The sequence below is a fragment of the Xiphias gladius genome, chromosome 18 (assembly GCF_016859285.1).
Source record: "Xiphias gladius isolate SHS-SW01 ecotype Sanya breed wild chromosome 18, ASM1685928v1, whole genome shotgun sequence".
Taxonomy (NCBI): domain Eukaryota; kingdom Metazoa; phylum Chordata; class Actinopteri; order Istiophoriformes; family Xiphiidae; genus Xiphias; species Xiphias gladius.
Window position 1 is genome coordinate 6,838,328 of NC_053417.1, and position 22,513 is coordinate 6,860,840.

Below are 22,513 nucleotides of genomic sequence, written 5' to 3' on the forward strand. Positions count from 1 at the left end.
TGCCCCAAAATGTAATGGGATCTTCCCTGGCCCATGCCCTATCCCTCAGCGAAAGTTTGGTGCAAATCGGCTCAGTACCATTTGCGTAATCCTGCTGACAAATTAACAAACAAAAAAACAACCAACCAACAAACAGACACAGGTATAACCTCCTTGGCAGAGGTAATAATTCTGTAGTTTTCTCCTCTAAGTTCACGGCTGTAATCAGGAATCACTATTTGACAAAATAAACTTAACACAAGTTCTACTTGTAGGCTTTTTCTATGTTAGTTTTCAACCACATCTTCATCACTGAATGGAGTTTGCTTAGTTGTCATGGAATTTTCTGAAATATTTTGTCAAACTACTATGACCAAGGTCAAGAATCACCTTTCACACTCAAGAATGTCTACTTTTTCACGCAACAACAGATATGGAAATTAGTCATTAACACAAAACTAAAAAATATTTTCAGTCTCAGAAGAAACAGCTGGTGCAAGTTAAAGGATAAGACTATATTCCATATTTCCATAACATCCATGAGGACAAAATCCAACAATGAATTGACCGTACTAACTAACTGTGTCTGTGTATCCATAGCCTGTTATATCTTATTCCCCTTTGCGTTAGAGCTCAAAAAAACATCCCTGTTTTATTGGGTGACACGTTCCTTTATTACCATGAACATTGACACCTCAATAAAGAATTCTCAACTGAAGGTCTACCAACTAGTTTTTCTGGAGCTTTCAACTGCATCTTAAAGTCTGAAGACCAGCTCAGTCTTCCTCAGGGGGTTGTACAGTCTGGAGAAAGCTAGTAGGTGGACCTTGAGTTAAGAATTTTTTCAACTACACTTTCCAATATCAGGAATAAATGTTCTACATTGGAACTATAGTTTATTTTGAGTTAATACCACATACACCATTTGTAAATACTCGAGCAGCAAATGTATATTCATCTGCAGCCAAAAATAGTCCCCAACAAATGCACAATTTACTCCTGTTTGAGTAGCTTTGGCTAAAAACTACAGTGCCCAGATGTTTTAGGAAATCACTGAGCCCTTTTTTACAGCGTAGGAAAGTCATAAAGTACTGAGAGACAGAAACTGTTGGTTTTGATCTTTTTACAGGACTTGTTCACAAAAACAAAAATGTAGAATAACACCAGCCCTAACTCCACATGATGACAAAATCAAGATGGCTGACAAGAATGGGCTCCATTTGGTTGACATTTTATTTCATGGTGGTAGGAACACAAGACAAAGGTCATAAAGTTAGTAATGTTCAGGTCATGCCACTTAGTCGGTGCACTGCCCTTTGAGGAGGTTTTCGCAGTCAGACAGTAGTTTACAGAGGCCAGATATGGAGAATAATCCACATGTAGACATAAATAAGAAAAAGAAAATAGATTCAAAAAACAGTAAATAGAAGATTTTTTGTAAAAAGCCAGAGGAGACATTTGCAGAGGCCCCCTGGGATTTTTTTGTGTATGAGCATTATTACTAATATAATTATAATTATTATGTATTACTCATTTACATTTTGAGGATGACGCTATAATTCACTGGCTAAAGTAAGGAAACATTTATATGCATGATGTCTTTGTCACCTGCTCAGAGTCAAGGTGACCGGTTTTTAAGGCAATTCATAGTTTCGACCCAAACCAAAGACTGTAATTGTCTTTACCGTTCTTGAGTCCATCCAAATATACAAGAATCTCTCCTGTATTAAGTGTTACTACCTGAATGGGTCAGATTCAAACAGTGTGGTAAAATAAGACCAGTCTAAGGTGAATAGAGTGAGTGCTGGAATTTAAATGTGTCTTGAGACACCAGAAAAGGGTTTCCTGGTCTGGTGTGGACACTCAGAGCTTGATTACACACAACACAGTTATAGCTTTAGGGCTATCCCTCCCCCATTGTACATTAAGTATATCATTGTGTGGGTGAACAGACAAGTCAGACATGGTTCCAGTGTATATTACTAAAAACATAAATCTCCACAGATCACACATTTGCTAAATTTATACTTAAAAATTGCAGGGCTGTACAAAAACAGGTTGCTTGATGATTGAAGAATGGAAACATAATTAAGAACTTAAGAAAGAAAAAAAATAGTACCAGACATGATACTCAACCACAAACAGGCATGATTTTGTCTTAGAATATTGCCAAGGTTCTCCTATCAAAACAAGAGTGTCTTTAAGTCAGTCAACGCAGCTTATTGTGAATCAGCAAAGACGACTCCACGTTGCATCAGTTCACTGAATGTTACAGAATTCGCACTAATAATACAAACTCATGCGTTGCTATGTTAATTTGCAAGTACTGTAGGATTATGCATCTTTTCCCATTTTTGTGGCTGTTATGGCTTCAAAAGGTCACAACAACATCACAGTCTCTCTCTCAACAGCCAAAAAAAGACTCCTCCTGGAATGTTCCTAGATCATATATGTAAAGAAATTAAGTCTCAGGCAGAGTTTTTTTGAAGCTTTTTTGTTTGTGTTGACTGTTGTTTGACACGACATTCCCAATCGAAGTCGCTCTCCCCATGTCGCTCTCCTTGCTTCCTCTCTGTCCGTCCTTTTCTTCAGTCTTTGCTCTCAGCACCTCCTTAAGGTCAGATATGGTAACAACTCTTCCCCTTATGCACCATTAAGGGTCCTGCAAAACTAACTGCTCCAAAGGTAAATAAAAAAGACCAAAAAACATATACAGGGAATGAACAAGGATAAAACATTGTTCTGAGCTTTGTTTCTAAAACTACATCAGTGGAAATGAGAGATAAAAGGAACCTGTTTTAGTCAACAAAAAAAGTGACATTTTTCAAATTAGAAAGTTTTTTTTTTTTAGAACAAAATGGAAATAAAAAACAAACAAACTCCAGATTCAAACCAACACTGCGGAAGTGCATGCATTTATAGTGGTCATCATTAATTCATCTGCTGATTGTAAAACAGAACGCACAATAGTACATGAGAAGCACAATTCTCCAAAGAGAACCCATCTTACATATTCACAGTCTCAGGTATTATTTATATACTCTATATTTATAACATATATTCATGTCTATGATTCATGTCTTAACTTATGACTAATGATATGAGAGTCATTGTGGATCGCAGCGCTCTCTCCGCCATGTCGGCTTGCAGTGTTAGTGAGTCGTAATTCAAAACTAAAGCCTCAGATGGGATTCAGATCGAGTGAAGAGTTTTTTCTCTTATTTTACCGCTGTGAGATGGGGGTTGATCGAGTGGTTTGGACTTTGTACTTTCTCACTGTAGCGGCTTGACTGATATCTGAAAAGTCCCATTAGTTAAATACAGTGGGCTGAATACAGAGTCTTGACAGTAGACGCCAGCTGGCTGCAGCATTAAAGAACTGCAAACACCAGCTACAGTGTACACTGCGTCCAGCTCTCATGGGGAATGTATGTCTATATAGTCATGGATGTATAGGCCATGCTTGGGGGATGTGGGTGATAGATATGGCACCAAGACAAGGCAGTAACCAGAGATCATCAGCAAGGTCCACCAGTGTTCAAGTAATGAGTGGAAAAAAAGGAGCAGGCTTTTTTTAAGTCGCCGTTTGTTTTAAAACAACAAAACTGACAAGAATAGAATATCTCTTTTTCACAGAGATACCTGTTTTTTGAAGAAGGTAAAGAGCCAGGGCAGTAAAGAAAAAAGAAGGTGTGTTCTGTGAATGGAGGTGCAGATAAAAAAAAACAAAAACAAAATATATAAAACAAAAATCAAAACAACATATTAATTTTCTTTCCATATAAAAAGCAATGAAAAGTATACAAAAATAGAAAATAATTACAGCAGGAGACATGAGCGCTATGGAAGGAGCGGATGGGAGGGTTTTCTCTTTTTTTTTTCCATTTCTTACAATATTTTGTCTCTGCCGGGTTATTTGGCGGCGGAACAGTGTAATATTTTGGGGCTGTTTAAGGCGTCCTCCACCAGGTGCAGCTCCACGCCGTCCACCACCACGTCTTTGATGCAGCCAACAAAGCCGGTGCTGTAGGCCTTGGGCAACCGACGGGCCACCGCCAACTCCTCCAGACCGCCTGTGGGGAGACAGAGGCAGAGATTACTATGACTATAAAGCAGCTCCTGTACATAAACACCAAGTCTTAAGAACAACTGAGGTGCGTATCAGAGAATAATTACTCCAAATTGAGGCAAGCTAGACCACTCAGCCTTCCAAAGTAGCAACTTTTTAAAAATGTATTTTAAAGGGCTACTTCAATTATTTAGCATAGGTCGAGCACCAAAAACGCTGGTTCTTACATTTCCATTATATAGTCAACAGCAATGTTTTATTAAGCCTTCTCTGACACATCTTTTAAACTCTACGCTTCCAGTTTGACATGCAGGTTGTATTTTTCTGGTAAAATTTCTAATTTCAAAGCTCAATCCATGATATCCCTTGATGACATCACTGTTTTTTTTTTTTTTTTTCAGCTCTTCCAGAGCCACAGAAGACATTACACAACTCTGCATGTCTAGCAAACTGATCAAATGTTCAAAATCCATGGAGTGCCCCTTTACAGATCAAACACCAGGATAAGGGTTTGGATTTCATAGAAAATTAAACCTATAAATGTCATCAAAAGGCTGTACCTGGAATATTTTGGTAGCAACATTTATTAATGGTACTAGGCCAGCTACTTTGTCAGATTGCATTATAGGCTGTGATCTTTCGCACATGACACCAGCAGATGGACACGACAGGATGACACTTTATTTGTCGTAACACCATGATCAAAGGAAAAGAGGCCTGCACACCAGCCACAGAAAACTCTGTTACGATAGATGACAGAAAGGGTTCTTTTAATTTGACACCGTGCACAAAGTGCTAAGAAATGTGCTACAAATGAAAGGTGGTGACAGAGTATAAAATTATGAAGACCTCACGTCATCATTATATTTAATTTGTTTCAATCTTTAGTCCTGTGACCTCCCAAGACACTTGCTCATCAAGAATTTGTATTCAGAACTGTGACAGCTTTTCTGAGTTCTTTTAGGTGCAGTGCTTTTCTCTGGCGGGTCATTAAAAGTAGCTAATACTGCTAACCACCCGAATGCTTCTCTACTTATTCCAGACATACAAAAGACAGAAAATATGTCATGTCCTGTGTGTTTAACTTGAAGCCAGTTCACAAATGTTAAAGGGCCAATTGAAAACACTTTCAATCAAAGAAATAGTTGCAACAAAACTGTTGACAGCATGTCCTACGATACTGTTTCTGAAAAGAGATGTTGCTGTTGTTTCTTCAAATCACATGTTTAAATACTGTGAGCACCAAAATCAAAGTACCATTCACCTCGAGTTTAGTAGGATGGAGGGCAAAACTGCGTGGCTATATACCACAGGATTTCATTTAAAAAAAATATGCCTAATTTTGGTGAACTGACCCTTTAAACTATCTGTGAACTGGATCTGAGTTGACTCACTCGTGTTCTTATCTATCAGTCTATTAGTATCATGGATTTGTACTTCAAAGCAAACGTTTCAGTTGTTGTGCCTTCCGTTTTGCTTTGACTTTATTTAAATCTTTAATTTTCTGCATTCACTCTTCTATTTCAAATCATAAAAACCTTTTTATTGCCATTTTTAACTAAGCCTCATAACGCTCTGTTTTGGAGACTTGATAACCTAATTGCAGGCTGTGTGGCAGGCTCATTTTCCCATGTTTGATGGCGTTTTGAACTACTCTTTTGAGCCATCACTCCCAAAGTAGTCATTAGTGTCTTTCGCAATAAATCAGCATGAAACGTCTTTATTCAGAATTTCATGAGATCCGTTCTTATGGGGAGAGATGCTGACCCTAGCAACGAAGTTTCTCCCACTGCCATCCTTGCCCTCTCACTCCTTCTCTCTCTCCATTATGTACACTGTCAGAATGCCACACACTCCTGCATCCTCTTTCTTTCTTACCTTAATGTTAGTCCAACTCCTTTTACCCCCACGTTCCCAATTTCTCTGTCTCCTCCGTGTTTTCTCTTATTGAATCTGTTGGGCTGAGAGTTCATATCCCCGTAGAGCTCTTTACATTCCCTGTCCATGACCCCTTTTAATCGGATTGTGCGCCTCTGAATCAGGGATCAACAGGGCTAATTTCATGCAAGTTACAGATGAATTAATGATGAACAGTGAAAAGGGGATTTCGAAAAGGAGAAGGGCTCTCGATGGGATGACTGTGTGAGGAATATGTATTCTTGCCGCAGGGCTCGCTCAGCACCTGTTCCACTGCACTGCCTCGCTGTATGTATGTATATGTGTGTGTTTGTATCCGCGTGCCTGAGTGCACGAGAGCACCTCTAACGTCTAGCTGTGTGTCTCTTAAATGTCACTCAGGCTGCTTCTCCTCTTCGCCACTGTGCGCTTTGCATTTTAAAGAAAAGTCTGACTTTATTTCACAGCCCGTCCTCAATGTTATTTCCTCAGAATGTTCAATCCTGCTGTGCCATGTGTGTTCTCTCAAAAACGATTTCTCTAAGCCAAGCTCAGACCAAATTGAACTCGAGGTAGATAACAGGCTGACTTTGGTCATTTTCAATTCAGGAGAGCAGACAACTTTTGAGTTAGTCAGATAGCCTTTCATTTCTCAACTCAATACCTGAATGGGCCCGGACATTTTTTTTGCACAAAACGCAATCTTTTTTTCCCTGCCACAGGCTTTGCTTATCCTCTGCAATGCCAATGAGTTCATTGCTCATCCTTTACCAGTGGCTAGGATGAAATACATCACAGAATCACAAGTATTCCCCTGGCTTGATGTATAGCATGGCAGACACATTTTCAAATTGGAATGACAGTTTTCTTTTTTTTTTTTTTTTACATGTGTGGGCACCTACCCAACCAGAGTGCTCCGTCTGTGTCCAGCTGTGTTGCTGCCAAAGGCGATGACCCCGTTACAGCTGCCTCATTGCCAACCTGTAGAGAGCCGTCTCTAAGAGCTCTGAGGAAGTGAAAGATAAAGAGGGAGATGCAGTTGGAAGTTGGTCTGATGCATGTGTGTCACCCTGAATAGCTGTAAATTGCAGTTTCATTTAATCTGAAGCATCAACTCCATCGCTCCACTTCCAGCTCACTTAGCACTCACATAACTGCATTTGCCAAGCAGCATTCTAAATGTGCCTGTCTACCAGTTAACAGATGCTGTTACGCTATCATTCATTTTTAGGTGGCGCCGTGCTATGCATTAGCACACACTTAAGAATTGTGATGATGGGGCTAATTTGAACCCACTGAAGTGTGTTTCCAACAGAGCCACAAAACACAGACAGCTATATAACTATGTGAGCTCTGAGCCACTCGCCCCAATTTACACCATCATCAACATCCAAATGATGTCATCTTCCAGCAACTCATATGGTCTCCCTTGTAAACACGGGCTGAGATTTGGCCAAATCCCTGTTTGAAATGGATGCAGCGGCTTTTCGAGGGTTGATTATTCTTGCCTTACCTGCCATACCTACATTCTCAGCTATGCTGAAACCCAATGTTCAGCAGGGATAAAGCAGGAAGGTAATAAGTGGGTCATTTTCAAAGTTCAGGCAGTTCTTTTGTTTCTAATGAAGGAATCCATTAGTGTGACATTACTGTGTGGCATAAAGTGTTGCATGCTTGCGTGATAAAACCTGTGTTATTGTGTCTACTTTATGTGTATACTGTAGACACATGCCATTGGCGTACATTTCTGCAGGTGTACAAGTAGATACAAAATGTCTACCAGACTGAATTACCAATCGAGGAAGGTAAGCCGAAGCAGTTTACTGTGCTGCAACTGGGATGTGGTAATTTAATTAACTGTAGTTTTGATTAGGAATATGAGAGTATACACGATTAAGCAGTGTCAACCGACATGACAAGAGCATGACCATGACAGCCTATCTTGAAAAAAGGGTTCCTGTGTTATTTCAGCTGATACTGTGCTTATTAATTATAATGCATATTCCTAAATTAATTTCTGGTTAATAAAATTACCATACAAAAACAAAACTGAGGACTGTTTGGTCTTTAACTTTACAATTGTTTTATTCTACTTTCATGTTATTTCCGTTTTTTGTGTTTTTAAATGTTGTTCTAATGCTTGTCTTTGCCTTATCTAAAGCATTTTGACTTGTTTCTGTTTTTGAAAGGTGCTATATTAAAAAAGATGCATTGCCTACTGTACACATTAGTCAGTGAGTGGGAGAGCATACATTATGTATTCTAGCATAAATTATGTCTACAAGCATACATAATGTCTTTAAATAGGAGCAATATACAGTATGCAAGGAGTATACTGTAGATGTAGTACTGTACAGATGCTGTTATGAATTTTCTTATTTATTTTATTTATTTATTTCCTATCTAAATTTCCTTTAATATGCCAAAATGTGTTGGGATGTTGCCATGTGCTTCCTTTTTGAACATTCATTAATGTGTCTAATCCATTTGATGCGCAATGCGTCATACTCATGCATGACCGGGCATGAAAATAACCTTAATCTGAAACTAATCAGAGTCATCTCAGTGTAAGGGATCACTTTGTAGACGAGGATTTATGCAAGAGATCACACAGTTTGCATCCACACAAATACAATATGGATTAAGTCTAATCCTGGTCTAACTGTAAAAGCTTTAACTCCTGATCCCCGACTACCTGCCATCTCCCATCTTACCTGCTGGCCTTGATGCGTATCCAGCGGTTGGTGTCGACACGCACCGAGGAGCGCAGCACCACAGGCTTGGAGCCCAAGTCATACGTCATCTGGACGTGTCCGTCCACGATGGCCAGGGCGATGTAGTCTGAGCGCTCCACGCCCTTCCCGCTCCACAGCACCAGGCCTTGGGTCGCCTCTGTCCGGATGCTCAGCTCAAATTTGTTCACCAGCAGAGCCTTCTCACTGGGAGAACAGAAAATAAGTTCGTTAGCTTGCGGTCTAATTAACCAAAAACAATTCTAATCTTCGCCGTAGCTGACACAGCTCAGTTGGTGCTTGTGTCATTTGTAGTTGTATTTGTGAAGCAAGGGACTTCTGCTGTTGTCTCAAGGGTATATTACAAATGACTCAAGCATGACATATGGTTCTGTTTGCTAGTACATGTAGCCAGAAAGCTTTGTAGCTGGAGCTCCACAACATCATAAAAACAGAGTGATTTTTCAGGAGAATCAGGAGGAAGGCATAGTTTAGGAGTAGCAGGGGACTGTTTTCCTATTAGCTTTCCTACATCCTATTGAGCCTGAACTGCATTGCTGCTCAGTCCCTCCTGTGTTGCTTTGTGTGTCTGAATGTGGGCTGTTTAGGCAGCTGTTTGATCTCCAGTCCCCTGACTGCTACAGCTGTGAGGGTGATTTGGATTCAGAGACCAGTGACTTCCACCTGTCCTTACGAGGCGCTGAACGTCATCGTCACTGATGTGTGAAAAAAAATAAATGCCGTGCTGTGCCTCTACTATACGCCATCGCATAGCCATCCCTTCATACAAACAGTCACACTTAAAGTCCCTCTGTTCTTTGTGAGTCCAGCAGAGATACAGTACACTTTCAGTGAATAATTTCTTTAATTTTTGTGTGTTTGTGTGTTTATGATTGTGTGAGTGTGTCATCAATCAGCATCCGTGCAACTGTCTGCACATCTGCCAAATGGATCAACTTCCACCTTCTTCAAAGGGTATTTAAACACACAGACAAAAACAAGGTGAGGACACGTACAACAAAGAGCCAATGACACGTGGATTGAAAAAAACAAAACAAAACAAAACACAAAAACAGCACAGAGCTGGAGATAAAGATTAGACAAGACAGACAACAAGACAAAGGAGTCAGCATACCAAACAGGGAGGCTCATGGGAGTACAAACAGGACAGGAAATGGAAGGGGATATATACAAAGTGAATATGGCACCTTCTCCTTAAACTGTAAGATTTTTTTTTCTAATTTTCTGCGAGTATTTATATTCAATAGTGAGCAAAAATAAAAAAGAAGCAATGGGATGACATTCAACTTTGGAATCTGTTGTCAACTGTTGGCCTAAGGGAAGGCAACTTTGACATCTCAGACCAACAATAAAGCTGGTTCACCTCAGCAGAAAGAGGGAATTAATCTAAAATCAAATTTGATTTTCTCCTTCAAGAACATGCTTAGGTTGGAAACTTAGACCTCCTTGATTAACTGAATCCGCTGAGGTAAACATGAAAGAAAAAGAAAGTATGACTTAAGAGCATCACATTTGTTTTTTTCTCCAGTGAGAAAAAACACATATACGGCTCAGTGAACCCTCTCCTGGCAAACCCTCAAAAGAGCTTACAGGGCCCCAATAAATCTCCATCGGAGCAGCTTGTCAGTGATAAGGTCAAAGTTATTAAAAGTGCTGAATATATCATGAATAAAACAACACCAGCACACAGCATTCTATATCTTATATACACCACTGACTTCATAGATTTCTGGTGTATTACTGTTTCTTTTTGTAAATAGAGGGATTTTATCTACTTATATGTATTCAAATTCTCAGAAGACTTTTCAGAGTGCTGTCCTCCTTTTCAACTCTAGGGGGCAGTAGTGGTTAGAATAATAAAAAAGCCATCAGGGAGGCTGCTGCTCTGGCTGGTTTGGTGACGTTATCAGAGCTCCAAACTTCAGAATTAATTGGAGCATACACAGCGGCACTTTTTGATTCATACTGGTAACTCTATCTCAATTATGGGGACAATGCTGTCTCCGCGGAGGAGAATTTAGCCCTGTGAGAGGTTGGGGAGGGGCTGTCTGGAGAGAAGGGGAGGATGAGGGGGCGAGAGGCGAGTGGACAGCACCAAAGTCTAAAAGCTTTGAGACTCACCTCTGGTCAGATGGGTTCTCCAGTGACTCAGGACTTAAGGGAGCAGGGGAGAAAGTCAACGGCATGCAGTATGAGCGCAAGAGGCCAGAAGGAAAGAACGAAGGAGGGAAGGAGGGGCAGGAGGTAGGATGTAGTGAGCTCACTTAGTTACTCACAGAGGTCTAGTTCAGTCCTGGAGCTGCAAAAAGCATATCTTATCTGCTCTACTACAATATCGACCGTTTAGAGAGTCGATAACTGTTGTGTGATCATAGGAAGTGTGTAGCTTAGCCCTGATCACACCGCAACCATAAAAGGAGGTTCTCAAGGGAACCACTTGGATCAAGATGGATGATTAATGCACCAAAATGCCCTGGGATCAAGCATTTTTTTAAAAGTGAGCATCAAGATTTAGTACATTCATGGTCAGTGTCCACACTGGTACAAAGTCTACTTAAGTCAGCTTCCAATTATTGAAGAACTCCTTTATATTTATGGTGCTGCACACCACAGTGCAGCAGCAATTACCTTCTGTCTGGAGATGAAAGCGATGAATGAGAAAAATTGGGAGATTGTTAAAAAAATGGGGTCAACCACCATATCAGTTGAGAGTCAGGGCTGGATATGATTGGTCACTGAAATAATGCGGCTTGAGCAAATCGACCCGAGCTTTCAGATACGGGCAGAGAGGTGAAGGAGGAGCGATCAAAGGGTGCTGTAAATAGTAACAGCAACATTAACCCAAGGTGAACGTTTGACATTTCGGCCTCACACAGCTAATAATGGCCTCTTGATAAATTTATTCATTTCCTTTACAAAATCAAATCATGCTGAATTGATCGGTACACCTCCAGAGTGCTGTGCTAGGGCTCTGTGTTGCTTTGATCCACGCTCATTGTGGCTCTTAGTAAATGTGACATCCATTAAACTTTTGACAGTCTGGCTCCAAGGACCACTGTCCCCTCCTGCTAAGTGAGATTGATGCCCATGGCTACTAACTGCGGAGAGATCTCAATTGGAGGTCTAATCTACAAAGGGAGACAAATCAGTGATTAACATGTCACTGGCTCTCTGTACGACTGGCTCCGTAATTATTCACAATTAAAGTTAGAGATCTGGCAAAAACGAAATGACAGAAGTCCTGACATGGACTGGAACTCTGAACGCTGAATCCAGTCAGCTTAATCCGAGCTGAATACCGTTTCGCTTCTTTGGGGGATTTTTTTTAAAAATAGGTTACTCACCAAGCTAATGAGCAAGACGAAAAACCCTTAATAAGTATATCATGACCGAGGGCTTTCCCCGAGCAGAAACTCCTCGGGCACCAGTAACTAGGTTAAGGGGTATTTACTATATACTCCTCTTGCAGTTTTCAAGGGGACTCATTCATTTCCTACATAACAGATAATGCCATTCAGCGTAAATTGCATGGCAATTCATTTTGTTTATGAACGAGTTACAACCATGCATAAAATATTGCACATTCTTAGTATAGCAATTCATTTTCTCTGAGGGTTGAGCACAATGCTTATCATGCACCCATTCATGCTTCCCTTTGTGTTGGAAGGAAACACAAGAAAAGAAAGAAAAGATCTAATGACATTGCAAAATGTCTTTCAATAATGAAATATGTCAAATTAAATTATGGATATGGAGCTTGAATGTAAAATCTGACATTAACGGTAAAAATGATTTCTATGTGGAAATTATGGGAGGAAACTGAATATACTTTAATCTCTTCAATTGGGTTAACTATCAAAAATGGCTTCTTTGTTGCTGTTAGTTCGGCTTGATTTGAAGCTGGGCAAATGCCCACTCAAAACGTCTACTTACTCTGGGATGTCATTGGTCAGTTGGCTTGAGTGAAAAGGAAAGACAGTGAAGGACATTTATATAAGACAAGACGTGTGTGGAACAACGACAAGGGAGGTCAGACTGAAGGACAGGAGAATGCTGATCGGAGCAGAACAGACCAGCAAAGTTACACATAAAAACACATATGCGACAGAGTTCTGCAGCCAGTTGTTGCTGAGTGAGTGTGAGCTGTATGTGTCCATGGCAGTGTGATGATCTGCAGGCTGTGGCCCAGCTTTCACACCTCTGAGTATTCGTGTGAAGAGCTGTAAGAACAAGATATGGAGCCATATGCTTGATGTCTTTTCAGGTTCATCACACATAAACATTTTTGTTTATGCCAACCTGGAGGCACACTCTTACCAACCTTTTAGATGGATGGAAGAGTAAAAATGTCTCATCAGCTGCCTAAAGGGACAGGATTTCATTTTTTTTTTTCTTTAAAAAAAAAAAAAAAACGGCCTATCCAGAAACCATTTTACACTTACGTTACCAGGTTTTTCCCTTTACAGGGTGATAAAAATTGCAGGCGACATGTCTTCGTATGACAGTTTTATGGAGAACCCTCACATAGACATTTACAATAGGATAAAAAAGTTTAATCATGCATGTGTGCTTATTGTCCAGTGTGCTCAGAGCAAGGCTGTGAGTGTTAACTGTATCGCTAATTAGTGAAATCCTGTCTAAAGCGCAGCAGGACTGCCACAGACAAGGGGGATGAGCTATTAGCCAAGTTCCTAGTTCACCCTGAAGCCCTTCTACTGATGATATCATCAACACTGTCATCCCAGCTTACCAAGGCAGGAGATGGATAGACAGAGGGGTTATTTAGCTAATAGCTATTACAATGGAGGTGTTAGATGAAGCTGAAAAGATGAGGATGTTCTCCTTGTCCTCTAACTTACCTCTTTGTAACAGCGTTGTGGTACTCAATGAATGTCCGCCCGTCAAAGGCGATGGCCTCGGTCTCTCCAGCAGACTTCTCGTAGATGGCTGTGAAGAAGGGGGCAAGGTGGGGGAAGGAGGATTGTATAGAGGGTGAGATCACACCAATCAATAAGACAGAGGGTTAGCTTATTAGGGCTGAGGGCGATGGGGTGTTAGCAAATGGGGCAAGGGGAGTGTTGGTGCGTTTGTAGTTTTAATTAACATGAAAGGGACAGCTGGCTACATGCACAAGGTTAATGGTGAAGGCAGTGACTAAGTATGTAAGACAGATCAGGCCATAGTGAGTATGTGTCTGGCAGAGTGATATGAAGATGATGAAAGCGATGTGCAACTCTTGACAAGAGCATTTCATGAATATTTCATCATTTTCATAACTGCCACTTTAGTTTGAGATCAATACATAATAACCCTAACATAAAAGAGATTAACATGTCTAATATCAACATTATTACCTTGCCTAGACACACACAATGGAAACAAAGGCCTTATAAACAGAAAATATTAGAGTAGTGGTTCATCATCCACTGAAGCAAGCCAAAAAGAAGCTGTGTTACACAAAGCATCACTGATTTCAGTCCCACTCATGCGAGCCTTTAAAGCATCCAAAATGCTGCCAGGTATCCTTTTAGAGTGAAACCAAATAATGCTGGGTGAGGAAATAGAACACTGTGTACAATTACAGTGATTGATTGCAATTGCACATAGCCATTATAGGGCGATCTCAAGCCAGCAAGTATTGGTTTCCACTGGCTTACACACAGGACCAATCCTTACAGATATATTTGGGCTAACAAACGTGTTGAAGCATCAAGATCTTATGTAGCTCATTGACTTGCAGTAGGACAAAGACAAATGTGTAAGGATAGACAGTGAAGATGACAACGATGACAGTGATACTCACTGTTCTGACAGTGTCCTCCTGAGAAACCACTGAGACAAGTGCACTCGTAGTTGTCCAGCTGGGGGCTGCAGTGGCCGCCGTTCTGGCAAGGCTCCTGAGAACACGGGTGGTCCTGGAACATGGCTACGTTCCTGGACCGCAGGGCGTGCTCCTCTCTGAGGATGGGTGTACCCATCAGAATGATCTGGGAGCAGAAAACACAGGGTTAAAGAGGCCTCCAATGATTTTGCATGCACACTAAAGGCCAGCTTACTAGTCATTTTTAGTACAACTCAACCTGTGAAAACAGCTGTATAATGTTGTCTGTGGCTCTGGGTGAGTTTAATCAAGTCTGAGGAAATAACCCTGATGATGTCATCAGGTGTTATCTCGGCTTGGGCTTGGAGATGATACATTTATACGCAGAAAGCCTACATTGAGGAATAGACTTTGAAAAATTGGGCATTTATCAGGCAGCGAGGGTCTCACAAAAATGGACAACATGGGTGTGGTTTGATCAGATTTAATAGTGACCTGGCAACAAACAACCCCGCAGCTGTCACTGGATTTTGATTGATGTGTTGCTAAATCCTGATTCACGCAACCTAGTATGCGACATCAGCTTTTCCCTACTGAGCCCTGTCCACTTCAAATCAACGCCAAGGACCAAAAGAGAAATCTGTCATGTGAAATAACCAAAACTGTTGTAACTTTGGCAGAAAATGGTGTGTCTGTGTAGGTGTGATTAGTCGTAGTAAGAAGCTAATTGAGAAAATATACACTCAATACTCTGGTAGGGCTAACATTACGGTCGTGGGACAGACGTTAAGTCCCTAGAAGCTCAGTTAGAATTTGTAGTTTCAAAATACAGGTTAGATTTCCTACATTTTCAACAAATCTGCCTGTAAAACTAACTAGTATATCAGTATAATCTCATATATCACATTTTTAAAGACCTGTGTTTATGTAACACTAATTGTTTTTGACCTTTCTTTGCAGGGTTACCTTTATGATTCGTGTCTTGCTTTTACATCTCTTACATATGTTTCAACGCCTGTGTTGTCAAATTTATCTGGTTTAATTTCTCTCTCCTTAGCAAAACACTTGAGTATAATTTTTTACCACCCTTGGTTGTTGTCCGAAAGGAAAGAATTGAGTTATTGGGCTTTGTGTTTTCTGCTGAGATCTCATTAAAACTCACATAAACAAAAAAACACATAAACAAATAACTGTGTACAATAATACTGTATATTCAACTTAATGTGTTTTTCTTCTGAACACAAATGTCACACTGTCACCGTATAAGAAAATGCCTCCGAAATTACGTGTTGATACAACACACATGCTAAACAGTACATCAAACTGACAATAAATACCATCTTCCTCATAATTAACTATTCCCTACAGGCCAAGTAAGACAAATGCCACATTTAGCTTTTGATTTGCTCGAAACTGTCAAGGGAAAGTTTGCAGAAGAGAACTAATGACAAGTTTGTGCAAACAGAAACATCCTGCCTTTGTTCTACTGGGTTATTTTTGGCACTCGGAGATGAGCTTTTTGCTGGAAAGTGGAGAAAAAAAAACTGGAGGGCTGTCAGGGAAAGATCTGAGTATAGCGAAATGGAGGGACTTCAAAATGTGCATTCTATTATTAGTGCATGCTAATCCAAATGAGCAGAACCACTGCCCGTCACAGTGTGAGTTTATAATGGAATACTAAAGTGGGGGTCGGTAGTATGACAGCTGGACAGCTAATAACTTATCATGTGACTTTGCTACTGCATGTCTGAGGGACCAATGGTCCTGACTCATTATAATAGCGTGCTGCATTTACATTAGCAGAATCCATACAAAGCAAATGACAGTACTTCATCAAGAAATAGAGGCTTGTAAACATTTACCTTTTGGATTGTTCCCTTGAAACCATCCGTGAGTGCAGCAACTCTTGCTAGTCGGCTGTAATCAGGAGCTCCACCAACGAAAAGAGACTCTTTCAGGTTAAGATCTACGTGCAGATTCTGATGAGACAGGGCACAAAGAGTTTTCAACTGGTAAGCTAGAGCTTTGCAATCTTGAAAAAACCTCAATATACTGTATATCTTTAAAAATGCCCAATCTAATCTTTTCCATACCCCATCTGCAGTTTCTCTCAGGGGTTTTCTATTCAGCACGTAATGGTTAATGGTTTTACTTAGCAAGTGGAGTTATCTGTTTGCGTCCAGGGAGCCTGAAATAAGTTGTATCCTTTTAGTCGAGATATAAAGAGTGAGATTAATATACTACATTTGCAGACATGTCACAGTCATATAGATTGTCACATTATAAAAAAGGATTTATCTATATTGTAGACAGCAGACGCTTTAACTGCAATTCCTTGCCCTCCTTCCATGTCAATGCACTTGATACATTACAACATAATTGATTCTATGTCTCTCGGAGAGAGTGGTCAATTATCCTCTATCTCCTTTATCTATGAAACATAAAGAGACTGAAAAGGGAAATCAGGAGCAGGCTGGACTTGAGATATGGACGGTTCTCTACAGACAATGCTAATGAATAGCTGATTATAAGCACCGACCTTTCAAACAGTTGAGTCTGGAGACACATTAATTGCAATTCATTTGTGCTGCAGATGACTATGAAATTTGATTCTTTCCACCAAACATTTGGGACAATTAGATTGCAAGGTGCCACTTCCTTCTTTAGCGTGGAAGACCCAGCCTACTTCAGAGGGAAGGAATTAATGATTTTTATTTTATGTAGGCTAGTAATTGCCAGAGGGGTAAAGTGGAGTTAATTGCTGGAAAAATGATGGAAGGGGCCAAATAAACAAGCTTTGTGCGGGCAAGCTGGTTCTGGCCTGGGTTTCATTTAGGATGGGATTTGGAGTGCAGGAGGCAGCGGTGCTCGGCTGAAGCCCGGGGCTGTGTCACTGCTCCTTGAACTGCTTCCAACAGAGTTAGGGTGGGGACCTTGGCCAGAGCTGCTGGACCCAGCTGTGGCTGGTGCCTCCAGGCTTGCCAAAAGTTGTCACCAACTGCAGGGCAGAGTTGGCCACCTCAGGCTCTTTATGTAGACCTTACTGCTCTGCAATACTCACTAACTCTGCAGTTACAGATGCATATTAACCTTGCTCTCCAAGACTGTTGATGTTGTTTGAGATGTTATACCTTTATTGTATGGTACTCTAGAATTCGAGCCGACTCTACCTATGCATTGTTACTTTTCTATGGCTCTAAAGTGAGATTTCATGCAATGATATGGTGCATCATGTTCTGATTTGTCTCAAACAGGCAATAATCTGCACCTGGTGAAGGTAGAAAGCTGGTTCCATGGATTGGATTCTTGCTTGGTGATGTTCAGGGAGTGTTGTTTGTGTTATGAGCGAGCGAGTGGGTGAAAGAGTGAGCAACTTTATGATATTATGGAGAGTCATTCCTGTTTGCAAAAGAAGTGAGAGCAGATGACAAAAGAACAGCCCAGCTTGGCTTGGCACCTCACTGTCTCCTACGGTGTATTTCCTCCCCTTCGTTCGCCTCCTGTCTTTGCTCTCGCTTTTCGTCAGCCACGCGACACTGGTGTGGTATCTCCGCCTACACCAGACCAATGAAGACGTTTCTTTGTTGCTAAAAACAATGGCCGTCACAAAGATGACTGCCTTCTTTCCTTCTTCCCTCCCACATTCCCACCCTGTTCCACCCCCACAGCAGATGGACCGAGGTGAAAGCCAAACCGTGTTCTTTAAGAGCATCTCTACTTCAGTGCTGTGTGTGTGTATGGGCTTATGAAATGGCAAAGTTTTTCTACAGAACTGGCACCTTTAAAGCTGCCTGCTGCTCTGCAGAAGTACCTTTTTTTTCTGTGCTGTTGTGTATGGAGAGATGGGGGTGAGAGGACATAGTGAACGACTCAAATGAAATATGGGCTAAGGTGTGACTGGGACTTGTCTCATTACCTTGCGTGATTTCTTATTTCCAGACAGCACATCATAGAGAAGGAAAGAAAATAGGGAGGAAGAGAGTTATTAGGGGAAGACTAGTAAGTGTCTGTGCACAGAAGGGCATGCAGAGCTACAGTAGGTAAGTGCAAACACACACACACACACACACACACACACACACACACACACTCATATACCCTCATGTACACGTACATACACACTGTAAGAGCATTAAACATAGCTGCAGTGTAGCACAGACAAGGGGAATAAGTACATTAAATAAGAATACAATAAATGTGTAGAACCCATTTTTTCTGCACATGCACCTTTGTATTATATACTGTACATACACATACACATACAACCCAACCACAAAGCTGTGCAAGTGTATGTCTACACTTTACGAGAGTGAATGCAAATAAGACCAAGACACCAAGAACGCCATGCATAAAGCAGATGGTGCCATTAAGAAAAGATCTTCAAACTTCATGGATGAGAGAATGTGAATAGTGCCACTTAGCCCAACCTCATTTAAAGACTGCTGCCATTCAGTGAGAAGGTGAAGTAGATTTTTATTTCTCCTATCCGTACCTACGCACCTTTGAAAGTACGCACCATATATGTATGTGACCAGGCACATGTATTTTTGATATGATATGGGCTACTCTGAGCAAATCGTACTGTAACTCCCCCCTTAGTTTTTAAAGCAGGAGAAGGAGAGAATTAGCTGAGAGCCGCATTCGATGGGGTCTCTGCATTGAGCTCCATATTTAGTCTCAGCTCATCCCTTGCGTCCCCCAACCCCTCCCACCCATCCTTGCTTTTGCCTTGCTCTTCTCTTTTAATAAGATTTTCTGCCTGTGTTGCTGGAGTAAAACACAATTACCATACGGACGATGGGAGGCAGTGGGGGAAGGACAGAGCAGTGAGAGAAAAAAAAAGGAGAAGAGCACTGCATCTCAGAGGAAGACGATGGAGTTGACAAAGTTGTTTAATATAATTGGATGATTTCCAGGCTTATCAAACTATTAGATCGCTGCCATTTAGAAGCATGTACCGGCTTTACTGGTCTAGACTTGGGGCTGAAGAGTTTCATTACCCTATTCTTGCTGCTATCTCCTTTATCGCCTTCTGCCTCCCCAGACACCACCTCAAAGGCTGAATTTCTAAAATTGACTGTATACCATCAGTAAAAGCTGCTTTTGCTTTCTGTATGCAACACCAAGCTTTATCTCCAGTATGTCAGCAAGCTGAAAGGCTGAGATTTTTCTTTTTTCTTTTCTTAAAGTGGAATTACAGGACCTCCAAAACTAAGACAGCTTGTCAAACTGGCCCTCTACATCTGGAGCTCTCCCTCGTACCAAGATGGATGTTGGGAGATAGTGGCATATTTTCAGGAAACCAAGCCGGCGAAACTGCATGGTGTGAAGCAGTGTGGAAAACCTCAGAGGAAGGGGAAAGTCTGCTGAGTCAACTCTGCCTGAAGCGGCAAGTTGAACCGCTTTCACACGGACAAAAAAGGAACACTAAAGCCCGAGGTTGTTGCGATGACGTGATGAGAGCACGCATATGATCAAAAAAAAAATACAGTATATACAGCACAAGCAAGGCTAAGCACAGCGTAGGCCCATCTGTCCTGCATGCTAAAAAAGCAAGACAACCATTTGCAGGCGCTTGTTAGCTTGCTCTCTCTTACCGGTGCCTCTCCTCGGACGGGGTCCTTCTTGTTCACCATGATCTCTCCTTTGCGATTGGAGCGCTCCAAGTTAATAGTGTTCCACACATTCAGCTGGATTGCTTCTTTACTCCTGAAACACATAGATACACAAACAGACACGAACACAAATATGCACAAAGACATTCATGTGAGTCACATATTAGGAAACAAAGGCTCATCAAAACACTGTAGCTATACTGTATGTTATATGTAGCATAAAACTTTGCTAAAAATTTACGTTTTATATTTATTTTCCCAAGATGTTTGACTTAAATCCACTTAGACATGCTAACCTGATAGTAGCAGGTCCCTTGCCCAAGTCATAGCGGAACTCCAGGATCCCATTGTTGAGGGATAGAGAGATGAAGTCTCCTTTTCCGTCCGATTTTTGGCCGTTGTAGAAGATCAAACCGTTGGAGTTGTTGGCCATGAGAACCACTGTCATGCTGAGCTTTTGACTGCAGTCGAAGCAAAAGCAAAGTCAGATAGTTTGTCAGAGATACACCTACCCACGACAGAGCAAAGTTCTCTTTCTATTTGCTATCCTACATGCTAAGGCCTGGATAATGTCTTATTTGTGTAACCCTCATTGTCAATTCAATTCAGGCTTACAGAAAGAGCACTGCCTTGGGCACAGAACAAGCTCTATGAAAACTACATGATATCCAGTGTTCAGTAATAGATACTGCACAAGACTTGACTATGTGGGTTTCATGCAGAGACATGAGACTTACCGCAGATCATGCCCGTAGAGATGGAGCCCCTTCAGCTCCAGGTAAGAGTCTCCATTGAATAGTGGCATGTAAGCCCCCCTCCTCTCAGCCACTGAAAAAACAAAGAGACTATATTCATTCTCAGGTCCCGTTTTTTGTTGCTGATGGAATTGAAATTCAGAGGTAGTCTGTATGTCTTTGAGGGACCTGTCAGCATTATGGAAAGAGATGGATTTGTGTTTTCACAGCCTTTGGGATTAAGAATTTCTCTGGAAAGATATTCAACAAAAAAACCAAACCAAAAAAAAAAAAAAAAAAAAAAAAATCAAAATTCTTATGCCAGACTGATTACACAGCCCGCCACAGTATAACAAAGAACCTTTGGAGACATGTAGAGTTTAACACCACAACCGGGACCCATGAAATAATACAGCTTTGTGTTTTGGCAGGCCTTTTTACAAATTCATGTCTTTGTAACGGGTCTACTTCTGGCTGTCCCGTTTCTGGCTGTCTGGAGTGATTAGGATAGGCACTGTGCCATCTTTCTAACAAGTGGCTTGACATTAAAAATCATTCAAGTGTCACCCGGGGGTATGTGTTTAAGGTGCTGTTTGCAAAATCTATCATTATTCATGGGCATGTGCAATACTAGATGCTCAAACATACACACACATACACACAAACAAACTAACACAAATACCTATGTAGCAGGCAAGAAAGCTTTAATTTGTAATTGGCTGGGATTAGCTGAGTTGAGTCAGGATGGAGAAGGCAGACGGAGATGAGAAAACTAATTAGCTATTGTGCAGAGGACTGCTAATGATGATGGCGCGCAACATGGAGGAGAGCGAAAAACAGTCTTGCACACACAACGAGGCATTGTGCACTAAACTATCAGAGTAACAGAGCTGCTCAGAAAATACTTTCCTATGCAGGAGTGTGGAGGGGGTTTTCTCTGTTTTACCCTGTGCTCAAAATAAAAGCATGATGATCAATAAGTCACCCGAGATCCATGCACTGGAAAGAGCTAAGTGAGCAGGAAAACCCAGACGACGTATGCGGGAATCAATCTAGGTGAAAAGTTGAACTTTTCACAGTGAAGCTCAAGCGAAACAGAAATAAAAGTCTCCAAAGCAATACTTACGGGGCCTTTGCATCGTCTGATGAGGTCGATGGTAAGCTCTTTGGCAATTTTGTTTATATTTGAGCAGTGTTACCTAATTAGTACTTGCTATAAAATCCATTAAAACAATATCAAATAAGGAAAGGCAATGACCAATCAACTAAAATGAACATTTTGCTGGCTAAAAACTTTGGAGTTGCAATCAAAGCTCCTGGCCCCGCCCCCAATCAATTAGCTCTTCAACAGAGTTGCTTGAACTGTGAACCAGAGACAAACACACACCCTCTCACACTCAAACACACAAGAGCATTAGCTGGCCCCTGGCTTAATGTAGCCATGGTGTGGAATGTAAAACATTATTGAACTTCAAACTCTCCCCTGCAGTTAGTTTTTCAAGGACCAGCTGAGTCCGAGTGATCCGGCTTTCATCGCTAAATTGTAATGATTTACACTATCACAGGGTAAAAGCACTGCGGAAAGTAGGCCATTCAATACTATACACCATTGAAAAAGTCCTTGATGGTGAATATTATAGCAGCGA

At 41.1% G+C, this 22,513-nt stretch overlaps 1 protein-coding gene across 3 annotated transcripts in view; it reads right to left on the reverse strand.

Annotated features, from left to right (window-relative positions):
* Positions 1–643: 643 nt before the first annotated feature.
* The window catches only part of agrn (agrin), a 255,568-nt gene continuing 233,698 nt past the window's right edge, over positions 644–22,513 (reverse strand). For 2 of the 3 annotated variants that reach the window (XM_040152614.1, XM_040152616.1), the window contains 9 exons: positions 20,871–20,961; positions 20,430–20,594; positions 20,116–20,227; positions 16,381–16,497; positions 14,501–14,684; positions 13,557–13,644; positions 8,659–8,883; positions 6,847–6,950; positions 644–4,052 (listed from right to left, as the gene is read on the reverse strand). In XM_040152614.1, coding sequence (XP_040008548.1) covers positions 3,892–4,052; positions 6,847–6,950; positions 8,659–8,883; positions 13,557–13,644; positions 14,501–14,684; positions 16,381–16,497; positions 20,116–20,227; positions 20,430–20,594; positions 20,871–20,961 — 1,247 coding nt within the window. In that variant the 3' untranslated portion in view covers positions 644–3,891. Of the gene's footprint in view, positions 4,053–6,846; positions 6,951–8,658; positions 8,884–13,556; positions 13,645–14,500; positions 14,685–16,380; positions 16,498–18,434; positions 18,447–20,115; positions 20,228–20,429; positions 20,595–20,870; positions 20,962–22,513 lie in introns of all 3 variants that reach the window. The other variant, XM_040152615.1, reaches the window with a different exon arrangement.